This window comes from Hippocampus bargibanti, linkage group LG04 (assembly GCF_051943395.1).
Source record: "Hippocampus bargibanti isolate YZ-2025 linkage group LG04, ASM5194339v1, whole genome shotgun sequence".
Classification (NCBI taxonomy): domain Eukaryota; kingdom Metazoa; phylum Chordata; class Actinopteri; order Syngnathiformes; family Syngnathidae; genus Hippocampus; species Hippocampus bargibanti.
In genome coordinates, this window is record NC_142737.1 from 19,001,693 (window position 1) to 19,022,496 (window position 20,804).

At 40.7% G+C, this 20,804-nt stretch overlaps 1 protein-coding gene and 1 non-coding gene across 8 annotated transcripts in view; both read right to left on the reverse strand.

Annotated features, from left to right (window-relative positions):
* Positions 1 to 2,014: 2,014 nt before the first annotated feature.
* Positions 2,015 to 20,804, reverse strand: part of ep400 (E1A binding protein p400) — a 30,934-nt gene continuing 12,144 nt past the window's right edge. For 2 of the 7 annotated variants that reach the window (XM_088994570.1, XM_088994566.1), the window contains 29 exons: positions 20,651 to 20,803; positions 20,468 to 20,523; positions 20,080 to 20,369; positions 19,666 to 19,868; positions 19,337 to 19,506; positions 18,783 to 18,979; positions 18,557 to 18,668; positions 18,136 to 18,426; positions 17,979 to 18,053; positions 16,895 to 17,029; positions 16,776 to 16,820; positions 16,487 to 16,640; positions 15,709 to 15,944; positions 15,426 to 15,599; positions 15,314 to 15,361; positions 15,076 to 15,212; positions 14,870 to 14,926; positions 14,708 to 14,786; positions 14,164 to 14,331; positions 14,024 to 14,069; positions 13,834 to 13,940; positions 13,558 to 13,759; positions 10,047 to 10,171; positions 9,323 to 9,550; positions 5,292 to 5,466; positions 5,055 to 5,197; positions 3,516 to 3,677; positions 3,355 to 3,432; positions 2,015 to 2,980 (listed from right to left, as the gene is read on the reverse strand). In XM_088994570.1, the coding sequence (XP_088850696.1) occupies positions 2,690 to 2,980; positions 3,355 to 3,432; positions 3,516 to 3,677; positions 5,055 to 5,197; positions 5,292 to 5,466; positions 9,323 to 9,550; positions 10,047 to 10,171; positions 13,558 to 13,759; positions 13,834 to 13,940; positions 14,024 to 14,069; positions 14,164 to 14,331; positions 14,708 to 14,786; positions 14,870 to 14,926; positions 15,076 to 15,212; positions 15,314 to 15,361; positions 15,426 to 15,599; positions 15,709 to 15,944; positions 16,487 to 16,640; positions 16,776 to 16,820; positions 16,895 to 17,029; positions 17,979 to 18,053; positions 18,136 to 18,426; positions 18,557 to 18,668; positions 18,783 to 18,979; positions 19,337 to 19,506; positions 19,666 to 19,868; positions 20,080 to 20,369; positions 20,468 to 20,523; positions 20,651 to 20,803 (4,337 nt within the window). In that variant the 3' untranslated portion in view covers positions 2,015 to 2,689. Of the gene's footprint in view, positions 2,981 to 3,354; positions 3,433 to 3,515; positions 3,678 to 5,045; positions 5,198 to 5,291; positions 5,467 to 9,322; positions 9,551 to 10,046; positions 10,172 to 13,557; positions 13,760 to 13,833; positions 13,941 to 14,023; positions 14,070 to 14,163; positions 14,334 to 14,707; positions 14,787 to 14,869; positions 14,927 to 15,075; positions 15,213 to 15,313; positions 15,362 to 15,425; positions 15,600 to 15,708; positions 15,945 to 16,486; positions 16,641 to 16,775; positions 16,821 to 16,894; positions 17,030 to 17,978; positions 18,054 to 18,135; positions 18,427 to 18,556; positions 18,669 to 18,782; positions 18,980 to 19,336; positions 19,507 to 19,665; positions 19,869 to 20,079; positions 20,370 to 20,467; positions 20,524 to 20,650; position 20,804 lie in introns of those variants that run through there. The other 5 variants (XM_088994568.1, XM_088994564.1, XM_088994565.1 and 2 more) reach the window with 4 other exon arrangements.
* LOC148899375 (small nucleolar RNA SNORA49) lies at positions 19,054 to 19,181 on the reverse strand. The gene has a single exon (XR_016114891.1). It is a non-coding gene; the product is annotated as a small nucleolar RNA SNORA49 (small nucleolar RNA).

Genomic DNA, 20,804 nt, shown 5'->3' on the forward strand with positions numbered 1-20,804 from the left:
ACTGATTTCTTTTAGATGGCGCCGTTTACACAAGATGTAGTCTACCTGTGTACTTCTGCCTCCACTCTTATAGGTCACCCTATGTTCCTATCTCTTCTGAAAGAAAATATTTACAATAGCCATTTCCAAATAGTCCAGACCATCAACTCATGTAACAAAACTCATGTAAAAAATACACTATATAAAATATTTTTATTTGTATGTCATTATGTATATGTGCACAGAGAGCATTCACTAACTTTCACATTCCCTATTGTTACTCTGGTCTGATGATCAGCTGTCACTAATTTGCTTTTCATATGAATAATGCTATAATACCAACTAGTAAAATTGATAATAATTGAATAATAATAATAATAACAGAATAATGTGATAACATTTGTCCACTGTACCTGGCTACACTGATCTCCAGTGACCTGCTCAAATGGCTCCAAAACAGCGCATGCGTCCTGCAGTACCTCCCCAGCTCCTCTGCGAAGTTCTCATAAATGTGTCTTTCATTGAACAACAACAAACAGCAGACAGGTCCCCACTTTGAAATTTTCAAGTTTCTCTAACCACTCCCCCTTCTCCTCACCGCTGCGTGTGTCTGTAATTCCACCCTCTCTCCCTACCACGGATCTTGACCAATCACGTGTGGCTTTAACCGAAGACTGGGGGCGGGGAATAGAGGGAAAAATGTTGTCTCCCATTTCCGGGTCCTTGTTAGGAACGGCTCTCTTTGTTCACTTCAGAGATCCGACTCTAAGAACCGTTTCGTTCGCGAATGACACATCACTATTACAAATGCCTAAATAAAAATACACAATAGAAATGTCGCGGCAAGTGGACAATGTTGTCCCTCCAAGTACTCCTGTTACCTTCCACAGTCCGAAAAACATGCATGGCAGGTTAATGGAACACTCTTAATTATCCACAGGTGTGAATGTGAGTGTGGATGGCTGTTCGACTCTGTATGCTTTGCGATTAGTTGGTAACCAGTTCATGGTGTCCCTCCCCGGGTGTTGAAGGAAAACAGCTAGGATGGTCTCCAGCACGCCACTAACAAACCCACAATCTTGGGATCGGGAGGCAGTTGGTCACTTCACCTTATCGACATTGTGCAGTATAGTGCTGGTGATTGCAAAAAAGACCGCCAAAAACTCCGGAGGCCAGAGCTGGCTCCCTTTGAAATTTTGTGGCATAAAATGAAGCATAAAATACAACTGAGACTGTTGAACAATTGAAGATGTGCAAAAAGGAAACATTATTCCACAGAGATTGCTTCAACAATTAGTGCCCAACAGTTCCCAAATGTTTATTGGAAGTTGTCGATAGAAAAGGTGATGCAACACAGTGGTAAACATGAGCGGTCAAAGCTTTTGTGGCTCATGTTGCAGATTAAAAAAAAATCTACGTTAATAGTATGTCTTTGTGGTGTATTCAATCAAATACTGTACATGTTGACTGTCATTTGCAAAATTGTTATATTGTCTTTGTGTTTAGCACAACAGTCTATCAACATTAGAATAAGGTATTGCCGGTTTGAACATTATCCAATGATGGTAAACACCCATCTTATTATTGTGCTGACATGCATGAACATTTATTTAATATTAAAAATGGGTTTCTATAGCTCGAACACTTGACGTAATAAAAACAAAAAGATCAGTTTTGGATTCTACAACCAAAATGAGCTGTAAAAAGTGATCATAAATACGGCAACTCTACAAGCTCTGTGCTCCACAGCGTAGTTTTTCCAAAAATGGTCATTTAAATCTGCTCGGTGTCTCTGCATCCCTTCCAAAACCGTCAACTTTAGATAATGATGCACAAATAGCGGTGTCTCCCTTCCATTTATGTCAAGACTCTTTGTGCTTTCTGGATTATGTCTCAAATGTTCTTTGGGTTACAGTTGCTAGGAACTGTACTTGCGTGGCTCAAGCTACCCGAGACAAATTGTTTTTGGTTGCTTGTTTGCTTGCTTTTTACAAACTTGACATATTAAGAAGTGTAAAAAACACACAAGACTTCCTGCACTTACAATGGATTTAATGGAAAACCAGTAATTAAAAAAAAGATGTATGTATATAAAACAAAGAACTTTATTACAATTAGGCAGAAAAAAACAATGAAAACACAACTACTTTACAAGTACAAATGTTTCTTTTTCACTGATATTTACATTTTCTTTGACATCAATTAAAAAAAAGGATTCATGAGGAAACCCAAAGTACTAACATACATGTGTACAGTGTATTTGTTGGAATAAAAAAACATACTAATAACTGAAGGAACGTGCACTACTCTCCCTTCAGTATCTAACACGACAAAGGAATTTGACATGCAAGGGACTATTTAAGAATACACATATTGGACGACTCCAAATCAATACACCTCAAATGTCCAGTAGGGTCTCTTGGTCAAGACTGAAGGCCAGACAATGACTGCGTTGCGCTTGAGAGGAACTTTTTGGATTCATTTTAGCAGGGTGATTTCTCTCTTTGCATTCCAACATTTAAAATTGCAAAACATGAACAAAGAAGTTTGAATCGCACCAGGTTGGACTTCCGAACAAAATTATATTTAAATATAGGAACAGATATCCTGACAGACGGGATTCTGTATGTACGAGTGTTATAGGCGGAGCTCTGCAAAAGATGCAAAGTCTGCACTGCAGAAAAATACTTGGATTGATTTTACTTGCTCCCTAACTGCTTCCCCCACTCGGCTTGGCTGACGGTTTGGCCCTTATGCCTCCCTGGCGAGCTTGACCTTTGGTCGGCTGTTGACACTGAATGGGCTGGGACGCAGAGGATTCTTGTTGGGCCGGGCTTTGGGGGGGTGGCGTCTGGATCTGCGGCGAGGCAGCCGCGGTGACCACCTGTTGTTGTATCAGCTTCTGTTGAACAACTTGAGCTGTGGTGGTGCCAGCCTGAATCATCTGCACCTGGGCGGGCGCTGATGTGGTCAGCGTTACGGTTTGAGGCTGCGTTTGGATCTGAGATGGATGAAGGAAGGCGCATACTTACACACTGCACTCAACACCTGCCTGGGCTTTTACACAAGCAAACATGAGCTTTCAGACACTCACGTTTACTTATTCGGTTCAATCCAAGCCACATGCCTTGTATGGTTTTAAAGACAAATACACGAACTCACACATACATGCTACCAAACACACACGCCCATGCCCGTGCACACACACATACACACTAACGCTCACTCCAACACATACTCACTTGTTGTAACATATACGCTTACATTTGCTCTCTCGTTCATTCTAACACAGACTGACGCAGACACCCACCCCATTCTATCACTCATTGCCTTGCTCAAACATACACTATTGCTATTTTGAATGAGGCATCTTACCTGCTGTGGCGAAGATACAATTTGCTGAATGTTTGCCACAGTAGGCGACGGCTGAACTATTTGTGGAAGCTTTGCAACCTGCTCCAAAATAACATCAAAGGTGAAAATCACAAAAAAGGCTAAAATACGACTAAAGTGGTTCACATGTTATCCTGAAGTACCTGGATTTGCTGAGGTCCTGTAGGTTTCTGGGTCTGGGCAATTGATGTGGTAAAGAACTGGGGCTTGATCCCAGGCTGAAGTTGGGTGGTTGTAGTGTAGGTCACCTTCTGTTGCTGTTGGGCGGGCTGTGCAGCCTGCACCGTGACCTGCTGCGTCCCGATCTAAGGAAATTGCCATAACATGAACTTCAGTGACAAGTAAAAAACTAACAAGATATAATGGAAAATGGGCCTTTGATGAACCCTAAATTTTCAGAAGGCTTTTCCTTCTGCTTTTGGAGTCACATCCGCAGACTGCCTCTGCATCTAAGGGAACTCACTGTTCAAAGGTATCAGTTAGGAGGAAAGTACAAAAGAATTACCGGGGTGGGAATTCCACCAGTTCCTCACCGATAGACGCTCCCTTTGCTAATGAATGATGAGAAACTGAATTTAAAAAAAAGGCAGACGAAGCACTGACAGAAGTCTGTTTTTGTCTTTCAGTGTAATCAGAACTAACAGAGTCAATTATATAGGCAGGCAGCCACACACTTTACTTATAATTAAATAGCTTTTTAATGAGGTGGATGTGAAATGTTTGTGCCTTAAAAGATCTTTGGGAAGATAGCGTGTGATGTAGATGCACTGATATAGTGCATGTCAGTTGCCCTTTTTCTTTTCTTTTGGATTGACAGATCAGTGAAATGTACCGACAGACGTGTGTTTAAAATAGCAAACAGACTGATGATTAATATTTAGTTCAGATTGAAAACATGGATTGACAATGACAGACAGGTGGACAGGTAACACACAAATGACGGACCAGAAAATTGAGAGCTTTTCTCAGCTCTGATAAGTACAACAACTTGTGTTAAATTTATAATTTACATGTATTGTCTGTTGTCAATTGTCTGTTTCTTTAGCCACATTATAAGTGTCTTGCATGCTGGATCCGATGGGACAGTAATTTCATCTGTGCTGTATGTCATGCATATTATCATATTTGACAATAAAGCCGACTTTGAAAGCCTTTAATAGTCCCACAATTGGGAAATTTGCAATGAGGAAGACAGCCATCGTCAACAGGGAGAAATATGGCACAACTGTGACATTACGCAAAAACAACAAATCTCTGAAACAAATGAGAGGAAAAGGAAGATGAAAACTGCCAAGAGGTTGACACACACAGGTTGACATTCACATGAAATCTCCCAATTGAATATGAGGGCTGTTGTCATGTTTTGGCACAAAAGTCCCCAAACAAACTTGGGCACAAACACAACACTGCTTTCACTTTAAATACCATGTTATTCCTTTATCTTCGCTTTTCTTCAAACGACAGTTCTTGTCTTCATTTTCAAAAACATGCACAAAAATATTTTTTTTTTTTTTGGGGGGGGGATGCATTAATGGCATTTCCATTCAGTTCAACAGGAAAAAACGGACTTTGAAATTTGGTCTTGGAACAAATGAACATTGTTTGCCAGTACTACCTCATGCAGACACAAAGACAGGGATCAGCAGAATCTGTGTTGCTTAATTGATGCAGACCTTGTTTACCTTCTGCTGCACTGTGGCTTGTCCTTGTTGAGGCTGCCCTGCCTTCTGCTGGGCTGCCTGAACGGCCGCCTGCTGCTGCTTCTGCATCTGAAGCAGCTGCTGCACCTGCATCTGCGGGAAGGATGGTGTCAGCACAGGACCACCTGACCAAGGAGAGAAAATGGATTCAGGAGCTGATGGGTGACAGATTACAAGCATAATAGGCCAACAGCGTTCTATTTCATTTTGGAAACATACCTGTTTTTTGGGCTTGGCCAATTGCCACACTGATGCCAGCCACAGTGACCGGCAGTGTGGTGACCCCAGCAGATGACACCACAGCTGGTACGGAGACAACGGGAGGCTTAGTGAGGGTCATCTGGGCCGTCTGACCTGCCTGGGCCTGAATCTGACCCTGGGTGGGTACTCGGGTCTGCAACAAAAGATAGAATGCGTGATGACATGTTAGTGTGTTCGAGCGTGTTACATGCGAAGGTCCTCATCTTACATCATTTGCCAAATACAATCAAAAGGACATTACATAATGGATGATAAGATATTGAGCAACACAGTGAGGCACAACCAAACTTTGGCAAAACTGCCCCTTTAGGTCAAAGTTGAACAGGAAAGAATGGGTAACTCTAAACGAATCAAGGACAAAGGTTAAGAAAACTAAGGACAACCTTCACAAACGATGGCTTGACGCCAACCCCGATGGTTCATGTGGAGAACGAACAATGAACCATTTCCTTTCAGAGGGTTTTAATGAACTGGATCCTTATTTAAGGAAACAAATGATTCTGCTCTCGAATGGATAAGGTTTTGCTGTGACAAAATAAATAATAATGATCTCAGTTTTAAAGGTGAAATAAAGTCTAAAATGTCATTTACTTTTACTTACACTGATTAGTGGGGTGGAGTGTGTGTGTGTGTGTGTGTGGGGGGGGGGGGGGGGGGGTTTAGAACCTATTACCGCACAGACTTGAGCTCTCCTTTGAGCACTTTGCTGGCCCGTGTACATAATCACAAATGCATTTGAAAAGTGTTGGGAGGGTGTTCTGCAGGATTTTCTATCACTTGCAAAAAGCAGTGTTAAAAGCATAAAAGGAAGTTGGGATTGCAAATCGGCCCTACATTTTGGAAATACAGTGGGGCCTCGGTTTACGAACACCTTGCCTGACGAAATTTTCAGTTTACGAACGTTAAATTTATGAAAATTAAACCTTGGATTAAGCATTACTTTTCGGGATAGACACGGTGCGCCGCCCCACCACGGCTGGCGGAGTAATCTTCGGCGGAAGAACACCAAAGCGCACGACTGAACAGCGCCCCAGCCGGCCTACCTTTCCACACCACCTTTCTATGAGTGCACACCTCGACCGTCTTCAACAATACTTTTTCGGTTATGAAATCGAAAAAGACCCCACCACAGGTTCGTGTTCAGCCAAAGAAGACACAAAACAAAATTACAGTCGAGGAGAGCTGCTGTCAATCCCCTCATCACCGACACTGGGACATTTAAACTCGTGTCTCGGACTTTTGCCAGTACGAGGATTTGCTTCGGCCAAGGTGATTGTTGGCCGCGATCGTGTAAGTTAGTTGCTTTTCGCGATCGCGAGCTTTTGCACACCCGTGTGCCAGTTTATTTTCCGAGCTTGTTAGGTGAACGGTTCACCCCCGCCCGGCTACTCGCTGTACCCCTTTTTGTGGTTTATTTTGTCACGTTTTTCTGGGTCCGTGGAATCATCGGACCCACGCTTTTTGTTGTAATAAAATCTCTGCCAGCACTTATGTCTCTGCCGCCTGCTTAGTCCAACCCCTTTTATTAACATTCCGACGAGTCATTTATCCCTGTCACGCCCGGAACGTGACAGTATCATTGTGTTCAGCTGATAGAAAAGGCTTAGCTGGATGTTACCCTTCGATCCTTGAAAGAAACGTGGAAGAATTTGTGGCCCGCATGCATCCTTGAGAGGGACTTTGGAGGATTTGATCCTCATGACTCTGTTGTTTTGGACGACATTGTTTCCATTGGACAGAACATGGGACTCGAAGTGGATGCAGATGACATTGAGGAGCTTCTTGCTGACCATAATGAGGTCCTCAACACAGAGGATTTGATTTGCCTTCAAGAGTACAAGCAGAAGCAAGCCATTCAGGAGTTGTCATCTGATGGCTGCAGCATCAAGTGAGAGCATCAAGGCAATGTTGGCTAAGTGGAATGGTGTGCAGGCTATTGTTGAACAGTTCCATCCAGAAAAGACTGGCTGTGAAAATCATCAAAATGATGAACGATAACGTGATGCCTCAGTTTCGTAAGACCTTACAAGTCAGAAAGCAACAGGTGTCAATTAAGAGCCATCAACGACCATCACACATGTAAATAAAGTGACTTTATTATGCAGTGCAGTGTATTTCGTTCATTACAATACAATAGCACATTTATTATACATAGAATATGGTATATTGTATGTAGTTTTAAGGCATATTTAGTTGAAAATTATATTTTATGGAGACCTGGGAACGGATTATTCTCATTTTAATGGTTTCCTATGGGAAATTCATTTTTGGGATACACATTTTTCGCCTTACACTGTCTGGGAACCAATTAAGTTCGTAAGCCAAGGCCCCACTGTACGCGTGTTGTCAGTTTATTGTATTGCTCACAACTAAATCGTTCTGGTTGTTTCAGATGTTTGGCCCCTTATCAGAGCATATTTCCATCAGTTCATGCAACAATAAGCATTGGTTGAGCTGGAGCAGTCCTCACCAGCTGGCTGGCTATCTATTAGCTGTCTAGCTGGCTAAATGGCTATCTGTTGGCTATCTACCTATCTAGCTGGCTAGCTAGCTAGCTGTTATCTTTCTGTCGATTTGACTTACTTCCGGGTTGAGTGAATGCTGGCACGCGTGGCTGCCGCTGCTCACTCACAAAAAAAGTTATCCTGTGACTGTAAAGTGACCTTGAGGGTTTTGAAAGCTGCTTATAAATCAAATGTATTATTATTATTATTTTGTTTTTCTACTTTCATTCCTTTCATCACTTTGCTGCTGTGAAATGTAAATTTCTCCACTGTGAGACGAATAAAGGCATATCCAATCCAATCCAATCCAATTATTATTGCTACTTTCATTTCTTTCATAATTTTGCTGCTGTGAAATTGTGAATTGCTGCGAGACTAATAAAGGCAAATCCAATCCAATTAATATTATAACCATGTCTGAATGAATGACATGTCCTGGATGAATCAATGTAATCACATGCACAACATAATACGGGTTGTCCTCAAATGACACTAGCTGCCAAGTGACAAGGTTTGTGCCTACATCAAATAATGAACTCTGTATGTGATTTTTCTGACTGGAAGGCTTCATGAGAAATGGACATTGTTTAGTTAGCTAAATGATAGGTTATGCGGAAAAGACTGCGGCTGTTTCAAAGGACTTTTGTCTGACTACTTTCAATGTTTTCGCATCATGACAACATTGGACGCTACATTTCCCTGTGCATGATAGCGTTCAAGATGGTTTTGTCACTAGTTTTATTAAAGGCAATATGGTCAAAAAATTATATATCAATACAGGGAATTTTACATCCCCAGAATGATTTATTTAACATTGTGAGGGATTGCGAAACGTGAATCAACATTTTCATGGATTTTTTTCTTCCTTTCTTCATAAAATCTATGCGCTAATTCACAGGTGTCAAAGTCAAGGCCGGGGGGCCAAATCTGTCCAGGCACATAATCTTATTCTGCCCGCGAAAACAATTCAAGAATATCAAGTGCCATGACGCTTGCAAAAGTGCAAACTAAAATTTCAAATTGTAACCATGTAAACCACAATAAGAGTCATTTTTTTACTTCAAACTAGTTATTCATTAATTTGTTGTGCGCTCTATATGTAATATTTGGAAGGGATTACATATTCTAATGGCTTCCCCCTAACTCATAACACCCCCCCGCCCCCGAGAGGAATCCGTAACGCCAATGTCGCCCGCGGCACAAAATTTGTTCGACACTTGCTCTTATGGACCGCACAATAAAATGGAAATGACCTTTCTAAAAAAAATAAAAATCCAGCTGCCAAATTAATCACATGGAAAAAGAAGAAATACCAATCACACAAGCGAATTACTTATCGAGGGAAAGGAAATGACAGCATTCTTCTCAGTGGTGATCAGAGATATCTAATGATATCTGGATTGCAGATGAAAATGATCTTTCTACTAAATCTAGTGCAATACATGGTTGAATTGCCTAACTCCACATAGAATAAGAAAAAATTACCAGTCTGGCCACCTGGAGGTTGGTCACCGTGGTGCCGGTCAAAACAGAACCAGGTCTGGGCGCCGCTACTGCTGCTAGCTGAGGACTGGCTTGAGCCGCTTGTGTTGGCTGCACGTGAGCCTGCTGGGCACCTGCAGATTGACCCTGAGCTGCGGCTGCCGCGACAGCTGCAGCAACTTGCTGTTGCTGCTGCAGTTGTAACTTATGCTTGTGCATTTTTAATAACTCCTGTCAACACAAAGCATTGTTTTATATATATATATATATATATATATAGTAAATATCGTTATATCGATATCGGATATATCGATAGTCCCGGTTATATCGATACTATTTCTATGCACGCACGGAGAAAATTACATGCAAACAGGGTCGGATATATCGATAGTCCCGGTTATATCGATATTTTTTCGGACTCCCTTGAATATCGATATAACGAGACTTTACTGTACATATATACACACACATATATACATATATACACACACACACACATATATATATATATATATATATATATATATATATATATATATATATATATATATATATATATATATATATATATATATCAGTAAAGTCTCGTTATATCGATATCGGATATATCGATAGTCCCGGTTATATCGATATTTTTCGGACTCCCTTGAATATCGATATAACGAGACTTTACTGTATATATATATATATATATATATATATATATATATATATAGTGATGGTTTACCTGGGGTTTGCTCACAGCTTTGATCTGAGGAGAGCCAGCCTGCTGCTGTTGAAGCTGTTGTTGCCGAAGCATCTGCAGGTGAGCCGGCGTGAGAGCTTTTCCTTGTGCAAGCTGCATACCTGTAGCTTGGCAGAGTAAAGCACAGATTAGTCAAAAAGCATGAAAGGCACAGATCTCTCCACAAATCTAGATTGCCCCAGATAATAAAAGATAAATGCTTCCTCCAGGGAGAAATACGCTTCTTTTCTCGAAACGTATTTTATGGAGAATGACTCGATTTTTGATTTTGAAAACCTGGACTCCCCCCACCCACACATTGTAAATAGCACAGCCATCTTCTGCAACAGATATGCAGTTGCATATATGCTTTTATCACAATTGAATATTTTATACTTTTGCACTGTGTATAGCTTTTTTTCTGAAACGCAAGAACTTTTATTTTAAAATTGTGGGACTATCAAACCACATGGAATGGGAGGGCAATATGTCTGTCACCCAAAACGATTCAAGACGTCTACTAATTATTTGCAGTTTGGATGCCCAAACTCTGGGTTAAAATGATCCAACATGTAGATATCAAAGTCAAAAAAGTCAGTCAGCTTTATTGTCAAATATGCTAATATGCATGACATACAGCACAGATGAAATTACTGTCCTCTCGGACCCAGCGTCCCTCCTTTGGAATGTAGTCTTTTGCAATATTCAGCACGATTGAATCGGCCAATGACTCCCCCAGTTTCCGTTCTTGTCATGTAGAACACGGTAAAAAATTGTGAGTCGCTTGAGGGGGTCAAAAGCTCGCTACAATCCTAACATAATGGAACTTTAGAATATTATTTGTGCAAACAGTACATTGAATAAACACTTCAAATTACGGACGACGTGAAAAGTCGATTAAAATCACAGCAATAAACTGATTAACTCTATTACTATATCAGCCTTAACCCTTTACAGACGATTGGGTCATATTTGGTACACTAAAGATAAGTGCTTATAGATCGAAAAAATTAAAGGTAGCAGTTCAAGTTTCGATTGGAACTGATGCAGCACAAGTCACATGTCCCTTTAACACAGGTTATGTGCAGCTTTGCCTTTAAGAGCGTCAGTGACATCATCTCCTTCTTGCGCAACACAACGTGCGCTCCTGCACGTCACGTCTACTTCTCGTCACGGATCAAATATCACGTAAGTATATGTTGTGACGATTTTATGAGCTATTCAGAAGAGGTTTACCTTGATACTGAAATGCAAAAACTAACGCTAACTTGTTTATTTACTAAGAAATAATTAAAAATAAGTAGTGTCCCGAAAGTAGAACATTCGGCGTGCTAACGCTATTTTCATGATGATATTGTTGATCCTGACTGGGTACCCGATGCGAATAATTGTAAGTGAATGGTGCGTTTTACACTAATAGCTGTACCTCATAGCTTTGCATTCTCAATATAATTATTGAAACGGAGGTCCATATGTTTTTTTTTTGTTATATCCTAAACAGAAATTAGAAAACTTAAAACATTTTCATCATAATGCCTGGTACAAATTTAACACTTCCTATTTCCAAAAGACCGTGAAACATGGTAGGAGCAGGTACAACACTTACAAGTTTCTGTGAAAAAAAATACAGGAAAAGCTAAAAGTCTATATTTTATTTGGGGCAAATCAAAGACAGCAAAATTACTTCTGAAGGCCTTGAGGACATTAGATTGGCATGTCAAGTAAAATCATCTGAGAGAAAGAATTTGTAATCAGAAAATGTAGAAATGATTGTTTTGAAGAACGTAATAGGTTGCATTTCCACTTGTGTTATGTAAGGTTTTGTTGCCACCTAGTGGACAAAATAGTCCCCACTACCGTATGTGCATTTCACATTCTCAAATACAGTACTTTGACTTGAAGATAAAGCATCTGAAAGGACTGAAATTCTGTTTGTGATGTAATATAAGGAAAGAGATGCCCATTTCACGGTAAGATCAGAGCATTGAGATAAAATGGTTAGTTTGGTATAGTTTTTGCTTTTTTGAATGTTGCTGTGCCCATATGTTTTTTTTTCTAAAATACCCATGTACTGTATTTTTCCAGATCCTGATGAGAATGAAATAGATGACCATGTTGATGAAGACATTTTGGCATCGGACACAGTCGTGACTGTTGCATTGATGAACTTCTATCACTATTCAAATATTTTCAAAGGATTTTCGATGAAAAAATGATGGATATTATTGTTGAACAGTTGAAATTCTATGCAATGCAAAATAACATCAATAAGCCCATGTGTCTCGCCAAAGAAGAGCTTGAGAAGTGGCTGGGATTGATATATTGTTTCTCAATCTCAAAATGACCAAACACTTGGATGCATTGGGCTTGAAAGCTATCTCCACTAATTGATGATGCTGCAGAACGTACTGTATGTCAAGGGATCGCTTCGAAATTATAAAAAGGAACTTGCATATAGCAGACAACACAAAACAAGGAACTCGGGGTAGCCCAAATTATTATCCCTTGCACAAAGTAAGGCCAATGATAAAAGTTTCAAGAATTACCCAAGTCACAGCGTTTGTCAATTGATGAACAAATTGTACTCTATGAAGGTAGATTTACACTCAAGCAGCATCTACCAAATAAACCAATGAACTGGGGGTTCAAGTTGTTTGTGCTGGCAGGTTATGATGGCTACATGTATGCATTCCATATACAGGAACGATAGATCCAGTCAGTGACTCCAAGGTTCCCGATCTGAAAGTGACCTCAAATGTTGTGCTCCATTTGGCTCAAAACATCCAACCAGGAAACAATCGATTGCATTCTGATAATTGGTTTACATCTATCCCCTTACTCCAACATTTGGCAACAAGAAAAATCTGGTGTTGTGGCACAGTGAGGCTCAATCGATCGTTCAGCTGAACCACAGCTAAAAGACATTGAGGTTCTTTTCCCGCCGATGATACAGTATTCGGTTTGACAACATAGCTCATGTTCCATATGTTGCAAAGAACTGCAACAGGTGCAAGCATGGCACATGCTCGGTGAAAACTAATATTTACAGCAAAAAAATGCAATGTAAATCTTTGTTTGAATCATCACAAGAACTGCTTTGCATTATTCCATGGTTATTAGCTAGTTTTCTTTATCTGTAAAGGAAGTATGTATTTTTATGTAAACATTTTATGTCAATATTTTATGTAAATTATGTATGTATTTTATGTAAATATTTTATGTATTTTACTATTTTAATAAAAAGATGTCATATGGGTAAAAGTCTAGTCTTTGAAGTTGCACTTCACATATGTTATGTTCCAAAAAAGGCCCTCTTAACATAGGCCTTTCATGACGATTGTGCCAAATTAGGCACAAATTTTCTACATTATTGAAAAATAATAAAAAAGGAAGCTACTAGTATGTTATTATATCCATCAGTGACCTTAAAAACTGAACAGATTTTTTTTAGAACATAATTCAGGCAGTAAAGGGTGAAAGGGCTAAAAATGTGATTCCGAATCCACTTCTTTACCTTGTGTGACTTGAGTGACAAGTGGGCGGGTCTGAGCTTGAACTGGGCTCAGAGTGGTTGAAACTACAGCAGATGCGGTTGCTGGGGTAACTGCACGAACACCCTGTCCTGTAGCTATGGCAACCACATCAGCAGATGCAGCAGCTGTAACGGCTCTTTGTTGTGCGTGGACCACCTGTGCTCCGCCGGCTGGACCAGCAGGCTGAACAACGAACACGGCTCACATTAGAACTTTTTTTTCTACAGTGTGACATTTGTGTCAGCATCAAGACTCACAGACATGGTGCCCGGTATGACTGGAGATGCCAGACGTTTGTTGGCTTGGAAGGGACTTGTAGGCACTCCAGCAACCGTGTTCAGAATCACATTTCCCCCAACAGCGGCTGCACGACGAGAACAAGAGCAAAAATTCAACTACGAGAAAGGCCAAATGCGCTTCAGGCGAATCAAGTGTCTAAGTACCCACCAGCCTGGATGGTTGTGCCAGCAGTGGCATTTTTGATGGCCCCAGCCTGAAAAAATGACAGATATGTAAAGACAGCTGCACGTTTTGGATCTTACTCAAGGGGCCAATTGTGAAGAGGGAATTCATGAATTGGGTCTCACCAGAACAGCTGCATTAGGAACAGCAGCTCCAGTCACTGTGGCTGCCTGTGGGACCTGAGCCTGGGCAGAAGCAGGCGTCTGGGTCTGGCTGGGTGCAGTCTGGCCTTGGGGAGCTCCAGCCTGCTGCTGCTGCGCCAGCTGCTGAGCCTTCTGTTGCTCCGCCAAGGCCTAGAAGCACAGATATAGTATGTCACTCATCGCGCCATGACACAGCATTGGTACAAATGTGTATGTCACCGATTACACACTATTTGACTGCAAGAACTTAGATCCAAATGGAATAGTAATCCATTAACACAAGATCAACTACTGGTAGTTTTCTGCCTGAGCTGGTAAAATACTGCAATTGTGAGACTATGGACAGTTAAAGAGTATTAAAAAAAGAATTCAATGACAAAATAATATTTAGAATGATTGGGCAGAATTATTTTAAAATGTATTTATGTGCTGGTTTTCAAAATTGATTAATCAATGAATCAGATAAAAATAATTTCAATTATTTAATTAAAAAAAAAGACTTTTGTCCAATAATCCAGATAATTACCTTTTTTTCTTTGGCGATCCTCTCGGCACGTTGAGAGGCCACCTGAATGGGGGGCAGGGGTTTGTCGTAGCTTATCCCACTGTTTGAAACAAATGATTCTCACATTTTGAGCTGTTTTGTTAGATTCATAGGTTAGAAGACAAATTGCAACAGAAAGCCCACCTTTCTGCCAAAACAGAAGCATGTTTGGGATTCTTCTGGAATGGGTTCATGCCTAGCCTGAAAGCAAAGTGAATTTTAATACCTGTAAAATAAATGATTTAAATCAACACTGCGATGGAAACATATGTGAAACAAAATGCCTACCCCTCCACATGTTTAGTCATACAGTACATTTTTTAAGTTAATTCGCCTGAAGCTATACTCACAGAGGCTTGATGGGCGGACTTCTCTTGCTTGCGATAATTTTCATAAGCTCAAAGCGGCTATTGTAGAGCTGAATTTGAGTGGTGTTGTCATCTTGTGTGTAGATCTGACAGGTCCTCAGAGGGCGGCTGTTCTTAGACTAAAAATGAAAAGACGCACATGACACAAAAACAAGTTGAGTGAACCTAATCAATAAAGAGAATAAAAAGAAAAAAAGACCAAAAAAATTGGATAAAGCACCTTATAGATGCTCTTTGTTTTCTTCTTTGGGTTTGCCTCATACATCAACTGAAAAATGTATTCACAAATGAGAAAATGACACACGGTAGTTTGACCGTCCAGTTGACCATACCTTGCCCTCTTCTCTGGGAATGATGACGTTCTCATAGCGGTTACGACACTGCTTGGGAGAGCGGTAGATGCGGCTGCAGGAGTTCACAACATCGCTAACCAAATCCCAATTGGGCGTGTGAGCAGGAGACACAATCGTCAGATTCAGGGGCAACTCGAGCAGTTGTTTCACAGCCTGCAACAAACAATTAGTGTTGGTGTTTGAATACGCAATAAAATATCACTGTATTTCATCAAGTTTGCACACGACATTTCCTCAGGAAAGAGGTTAGTGGGGCAAGTACCTGAAGCAGAGCCCAGTCTTCACTGATGAGCCACTCTGGGTTGTCCTGACCAGCCTCCATGGCGGGTTTAACCAGTGAGGGCAGAGGCTTAGCGAAAGGTGCCTGCTGCTTGAGAGAAAAGTTCTTTTTCTGGTCTTTCCCTTCTCTGCGAACCTTCAGCATGCTGGCTTTTTCGAAAAGTGAGCGTGGCGGAATCACTGTTTCCCCGTGGCCCTTCTTCTTCTTCCTAGCTGTGGCTGGAAAAAAAAGGGGGTTGTTGAGAAGATACAATTTACTTGTGACAGAAGGCATCAGAATTCTTCAGAAAAGCTTGGGGCAAATTGATTTGATCAGTGAAGTTTCTTCACTAAATTATTCTGCAGGAATTTATTTCAAAATTGCTTCCACCATTGATTAAAGTGACCTTTAAAATGTACACATCAACTGTTTTTTTTAAATCTTTGAGGGAGGAGGGAGGAAAAGAGGAAGTAAAAATAAGTGAAATTATTCACACCCTCATAACTCGGATGTGGCTGTGTTCATAACGAACCAATCACTGTAAAATTCATGCTGGATTTTTTTAGGTTGGTCGTCATCCCAAAAGCACAATAAAATTATATTTGAACAGTGGTACATGTTCTAGAGATTTTTTATACTATAACAGTCAACTGAGACACAAACAACACACAGTGTTGAAATTTTGGTAAGCGCATCAAATAAAATGTTGTCTTTCATGTCTCACATGCTATGTAGTGTTGAATGAAGATGTAGCAAGTGGCATGTTTACAGTGACCAGCACCTGATGGGTCCAGTTTCAGTCTCTTGTGCTCTTTGCGGATGTAGATAGGAGGAAGCTTGGCCTCAGGAATGGGGGTGGTATCATACATCAGACACATTACAGAGTCTATATAAATATCATTGTCATCCTGTGGGGGGGTGGGTGGAGTCCAAACCTATGTTGTGATCACAAGAAAAAAATGTACAAATAAAGAGAAGTCCAGGGGTGTGTTGAGCAAATGCTCTCTTAAAGAGGCATCTTGATTGTTAAAAAGACAAACAAAAACTTCCAACATAAATTAATCTCTTACCGGCATGATTTCAGTATGCCCATCCTCAGCAGTAAAAACATACTCCTAAAAAAATTGCCAATAGTGGTAAACATAAGTTGAAAACAAGTTGTGAAAAGTATGATTCAATGACCAGCTACCATGTTGTAAGCATCTTCTCTTGTGTAGGCAAAAAGCTCTTCATCTTCCTCCATTAGATGCTGATCCTGCTCCCACTCTTTCAGTTTCTGCAGCTGCTGCAGCTCCCAGCCTCTCTTCGAACACTCCAACCGCTCCTGACCAAAATGTCGTGAAGGAGTCACTCGGTATGTTTCCAAGCACTTGACATAATTAGATTTTTAACTCAACTATGTCCATTTTGACACAACTAGGTCTCAAAGATGCATCGTTCGCTTTTGCAAGGACGTTGTCAGTTGTTCCTTGGTAAAGCCTGGTGCACGCAGAAGACAGTCGCGATTTAGTCTGGATCTTGCCTCTTGCTGACCAAGGATGACAAAACTGCAGACTATCTAATCCTAATGTTTTATCAAACTATTTTCTGGTCTGAGGTGCATTAAATGTAAATTTCTTTGGATAACAGGGTAAAACTATAATATTTCCAGCCAAAAATCTTAGGGTTTGAGGAAAGCTGACGTATGTGTGATGTGCTGATTTTTTTCTCTTCATGCGTGGGATCCATATGAGGTCTTTTCATTTGCCAATATTCATGTCATCAAAAATGCCTCAATAACATTGTACTCTTGTTTCAGAACAATACAAATGAATCTTTTTTACATAGTCGGGCTGGAACAAAGTATTTTACAAGATAGCAATCATAGAACAGTGCATATAACATAAAAGATTAATAATGAGCCATTCAGTTTAAAACAGGTTGCTTTGTACTTATATTAACAGTGTTCATGTGTTTTTGATTTGACTTGAATTTTGAGACTTGAGCAAATGAGTCACTGTCAGGAGGCAGACAAGTGCGCTGCAAACAATCTCTAATATTCGATCATTAAGAGTGCACATCGAGAAATATGGTGGTTTCTAATCAAATTGCGGGTGATTGTTGATCCTACTTTTGTAAAGCTGAAGAGTCAAACACAGTCGAATTACATTTTTAGGCATATGCATATAAAGTCTGCCCTGTTTTTCATGATTTGAAATGACCGTTTTACTTCCACCATCATAAGACGATATTTTCAGTTGTAGACCGTAAGATTTTAGATTAGTCAAATTTACCTTGAGAGCAGTTTCATCGGCACTGATATTAAGGTACTCCAGGTAATTCAGAGCATATCTTTCAATTGGTGTGAGCTGTTTGAAAGAATACAGAAATAAAATCGTGACAGAAACACAGTATCAAAATTCAGTTTCATTGTGTGTTCAATGAATGTACCTGTTCCATAACTGCATTCAATTCCCCAATCTCAGAAGACCCCTCGGTAGGTTGGCTCAATGACTCATCAGCCATTTCACACTGCTTGCCTGAAATTGCTGTCTCCTCAACATTCACATCTTCTGCTACTGGTGACTCTTCTAAGTTAATGCTATTGAGAGCTTGGATGTAGGGTCTAGCCACTTTTGGAGAGATGGTCTCAGAGGCTGATGGCTCCTGATGAAGGACAACAAATTCCTCCACCTTTTCCCCTGAGCCCGCTTCCACCTCAAACAGATCCTGGATTGTGCGCTAGAATTACATTAAAAAACATGTCATTTTGCATTCGCAATCTAAAACATATATGGCTTTTACAAAACATAACAAAAACAAAAAACAAATCACAGGATTTTTCCGAGACTCAGGGATGAGCTTATCTTACTTGTGTGAGAAAAGCAATAGTATAATCAGTGCCCTGGGCAGCCACCTCTCTGATTAGGTCCTTGGTTCCATTCTTCAAGAGTTTCTCCTCAATCGTGTTTCCACTCTCCAACCTAGGCAAACAAACATGGGAAAACCTGAATAAACTCCCAAATTGCTCATCTTGTGAACAAAAACAATTTGTAAAACAGGAACTGGTGAGTTTGTAATAAAAAAAAAAAAATCACCTGTAAATGTGTATATCCTTGGAACGTCCAATTTTGTCACACCATGCTTGGGTGCGGGCATCCATGCTAGGATTTAGGTCTGTGTCGTAGAAAATGATGGCATCTGCATCAAGCATAGTTCCGACTGATGAACAGCAGAGATTTGTCAGGATGCCGCAGAAAATCTGCCTGTTCCTATTAAAGGTCCTTATGGTTTCCTGAAAGGAAACAAACGCGAGTGGTAAAAAAAGCACTTTCAACAGCAGTCATGGTCCAGAGTTTTAAATATAATGATGTGTGCAACAGTTTGGGCCCTGAAAGGAACAGAGTCCAACAAGGAAGGAATAGTGCACAATAATATATCCCCTTGAGCCAGAACTCTGCACTGTCACAGGGAGGTTCTGGTGTTAGACGGGGAAGTAACAACCTCCAACAATACACCACAGTCAATGACAGCATCATAGGCCATTGTGTTGTTATGAGGTCTCACTTTTAGCAAGGAACAGCAATGTCTCACTGAAATTACAAAACAAATGTTATGAGATGTACAGTATTGTCAATCACAACTTTTTTACCTGCTGCTCTTCTGGACTGTAACTTTCATTCACACGAACGTAAGTGAGCTGCCTATAATCGAGGAATGCCTCCAAGATGTCAAGCATCTTCACCATCTGAGTGAAGATGAGGACACGGCGATTGTCTGACCTAAGCTTCAGCAGCAAAATGGCCAGGGCTTCAAGTTTGCCTTTTGATGAAAAAAATATCCATGGTTAATATTCTGTAAAAAAAATTACATCTGCACATGCTTCACATGACTATTATGGATAGGCAGAATTTATGCATATCATCTGATGAACAAAACTGAACACCATCAGTGTGTATATGTGACAGGCACCCAACCAACCTGAATCCATCTGCATGAGCTGACGATACGGGGAATAGAAAAGATGCCTCGCAACCAAGTGGTGCATGTCACAAGTATGGCATGCAAAAGATTCCTCCAGCTGACTGAAGAGTAACTTCTGTTTAATGGTGTAGAAGATGGGAGGATTGGCTACATACAACCTAGGAGGAGGTGCAACAGCTGTCGGCACCACACATACCAGCCTACAAGGAGACAAGAGGAAAGTCTCTTAAATTTGGATCAATGTGACAGATAGATATAAATAAATATAATTTCAACTATGACCACATTTGACTCTTTTAAATAGGCATTGAATGACAGGACATCAATGAAATAACACCCTAAAACAGGCTTCTAAAATTTCATACATAGTCATGTACTAAAGCTTTAACAGCGAGGTAAAACAGTAAGCACCCTTTGGCAAGGCTGTTGGTAGCTTGCATCCGGTCCTCAACAGAGACCAGGGTTGACTGCAGTGCAGAGGTGGTTGCCACACAAGTGTTCCGGGCCCTCACGCAACTCTCTCGACCCACCCACATCCATCCTCCGGCAGTTAGAGCAGAGTGACCTGGTTCTGAGCTCACAGTGCATGCCTGCAACAAGTCTGACCCGTACAAAACTCGACGGCTGCAGCGACGTTCATTTGCATCAAAGAGAAGACTCAACCGCTGCTTTGCCTGCTGGGTCTTTTCTTCTGACGACTCCTAAAGGAAATGGTAAACAAGGCCACAAAATGCGGGAATTGATTACAAAACATTTGCCATGAATTGTTGTTCATCGATCGGCGAAGGAATGTAAATACCTGTGAGGCAGCAGCAGTAAGCTTGTTGGAAGTTGCTGTGGCATTTGTTGTCACACCTAGTCCGAATATACAGTATGAGCTGATGGACATGTATTTGGAAGTCGTATACTATGTCTAATCGCCGAGGTCAAATTTGATTTACAAAACAAGATGGATGATATGGAATTGTAATGGATGTGTCACCTTGCTGAACTGCTGGCAGAGCTGGATGAAGTGCACTGGGTGAAGCTGAGGCATTGGAGTTAGGGATAGCTTGTGCCATCGTTTGCATAACCATGGAACCCTGGGGCCTGATGATTTGCTGCCCAGGAGCTGATACAATTTGTAGAATGTTTCC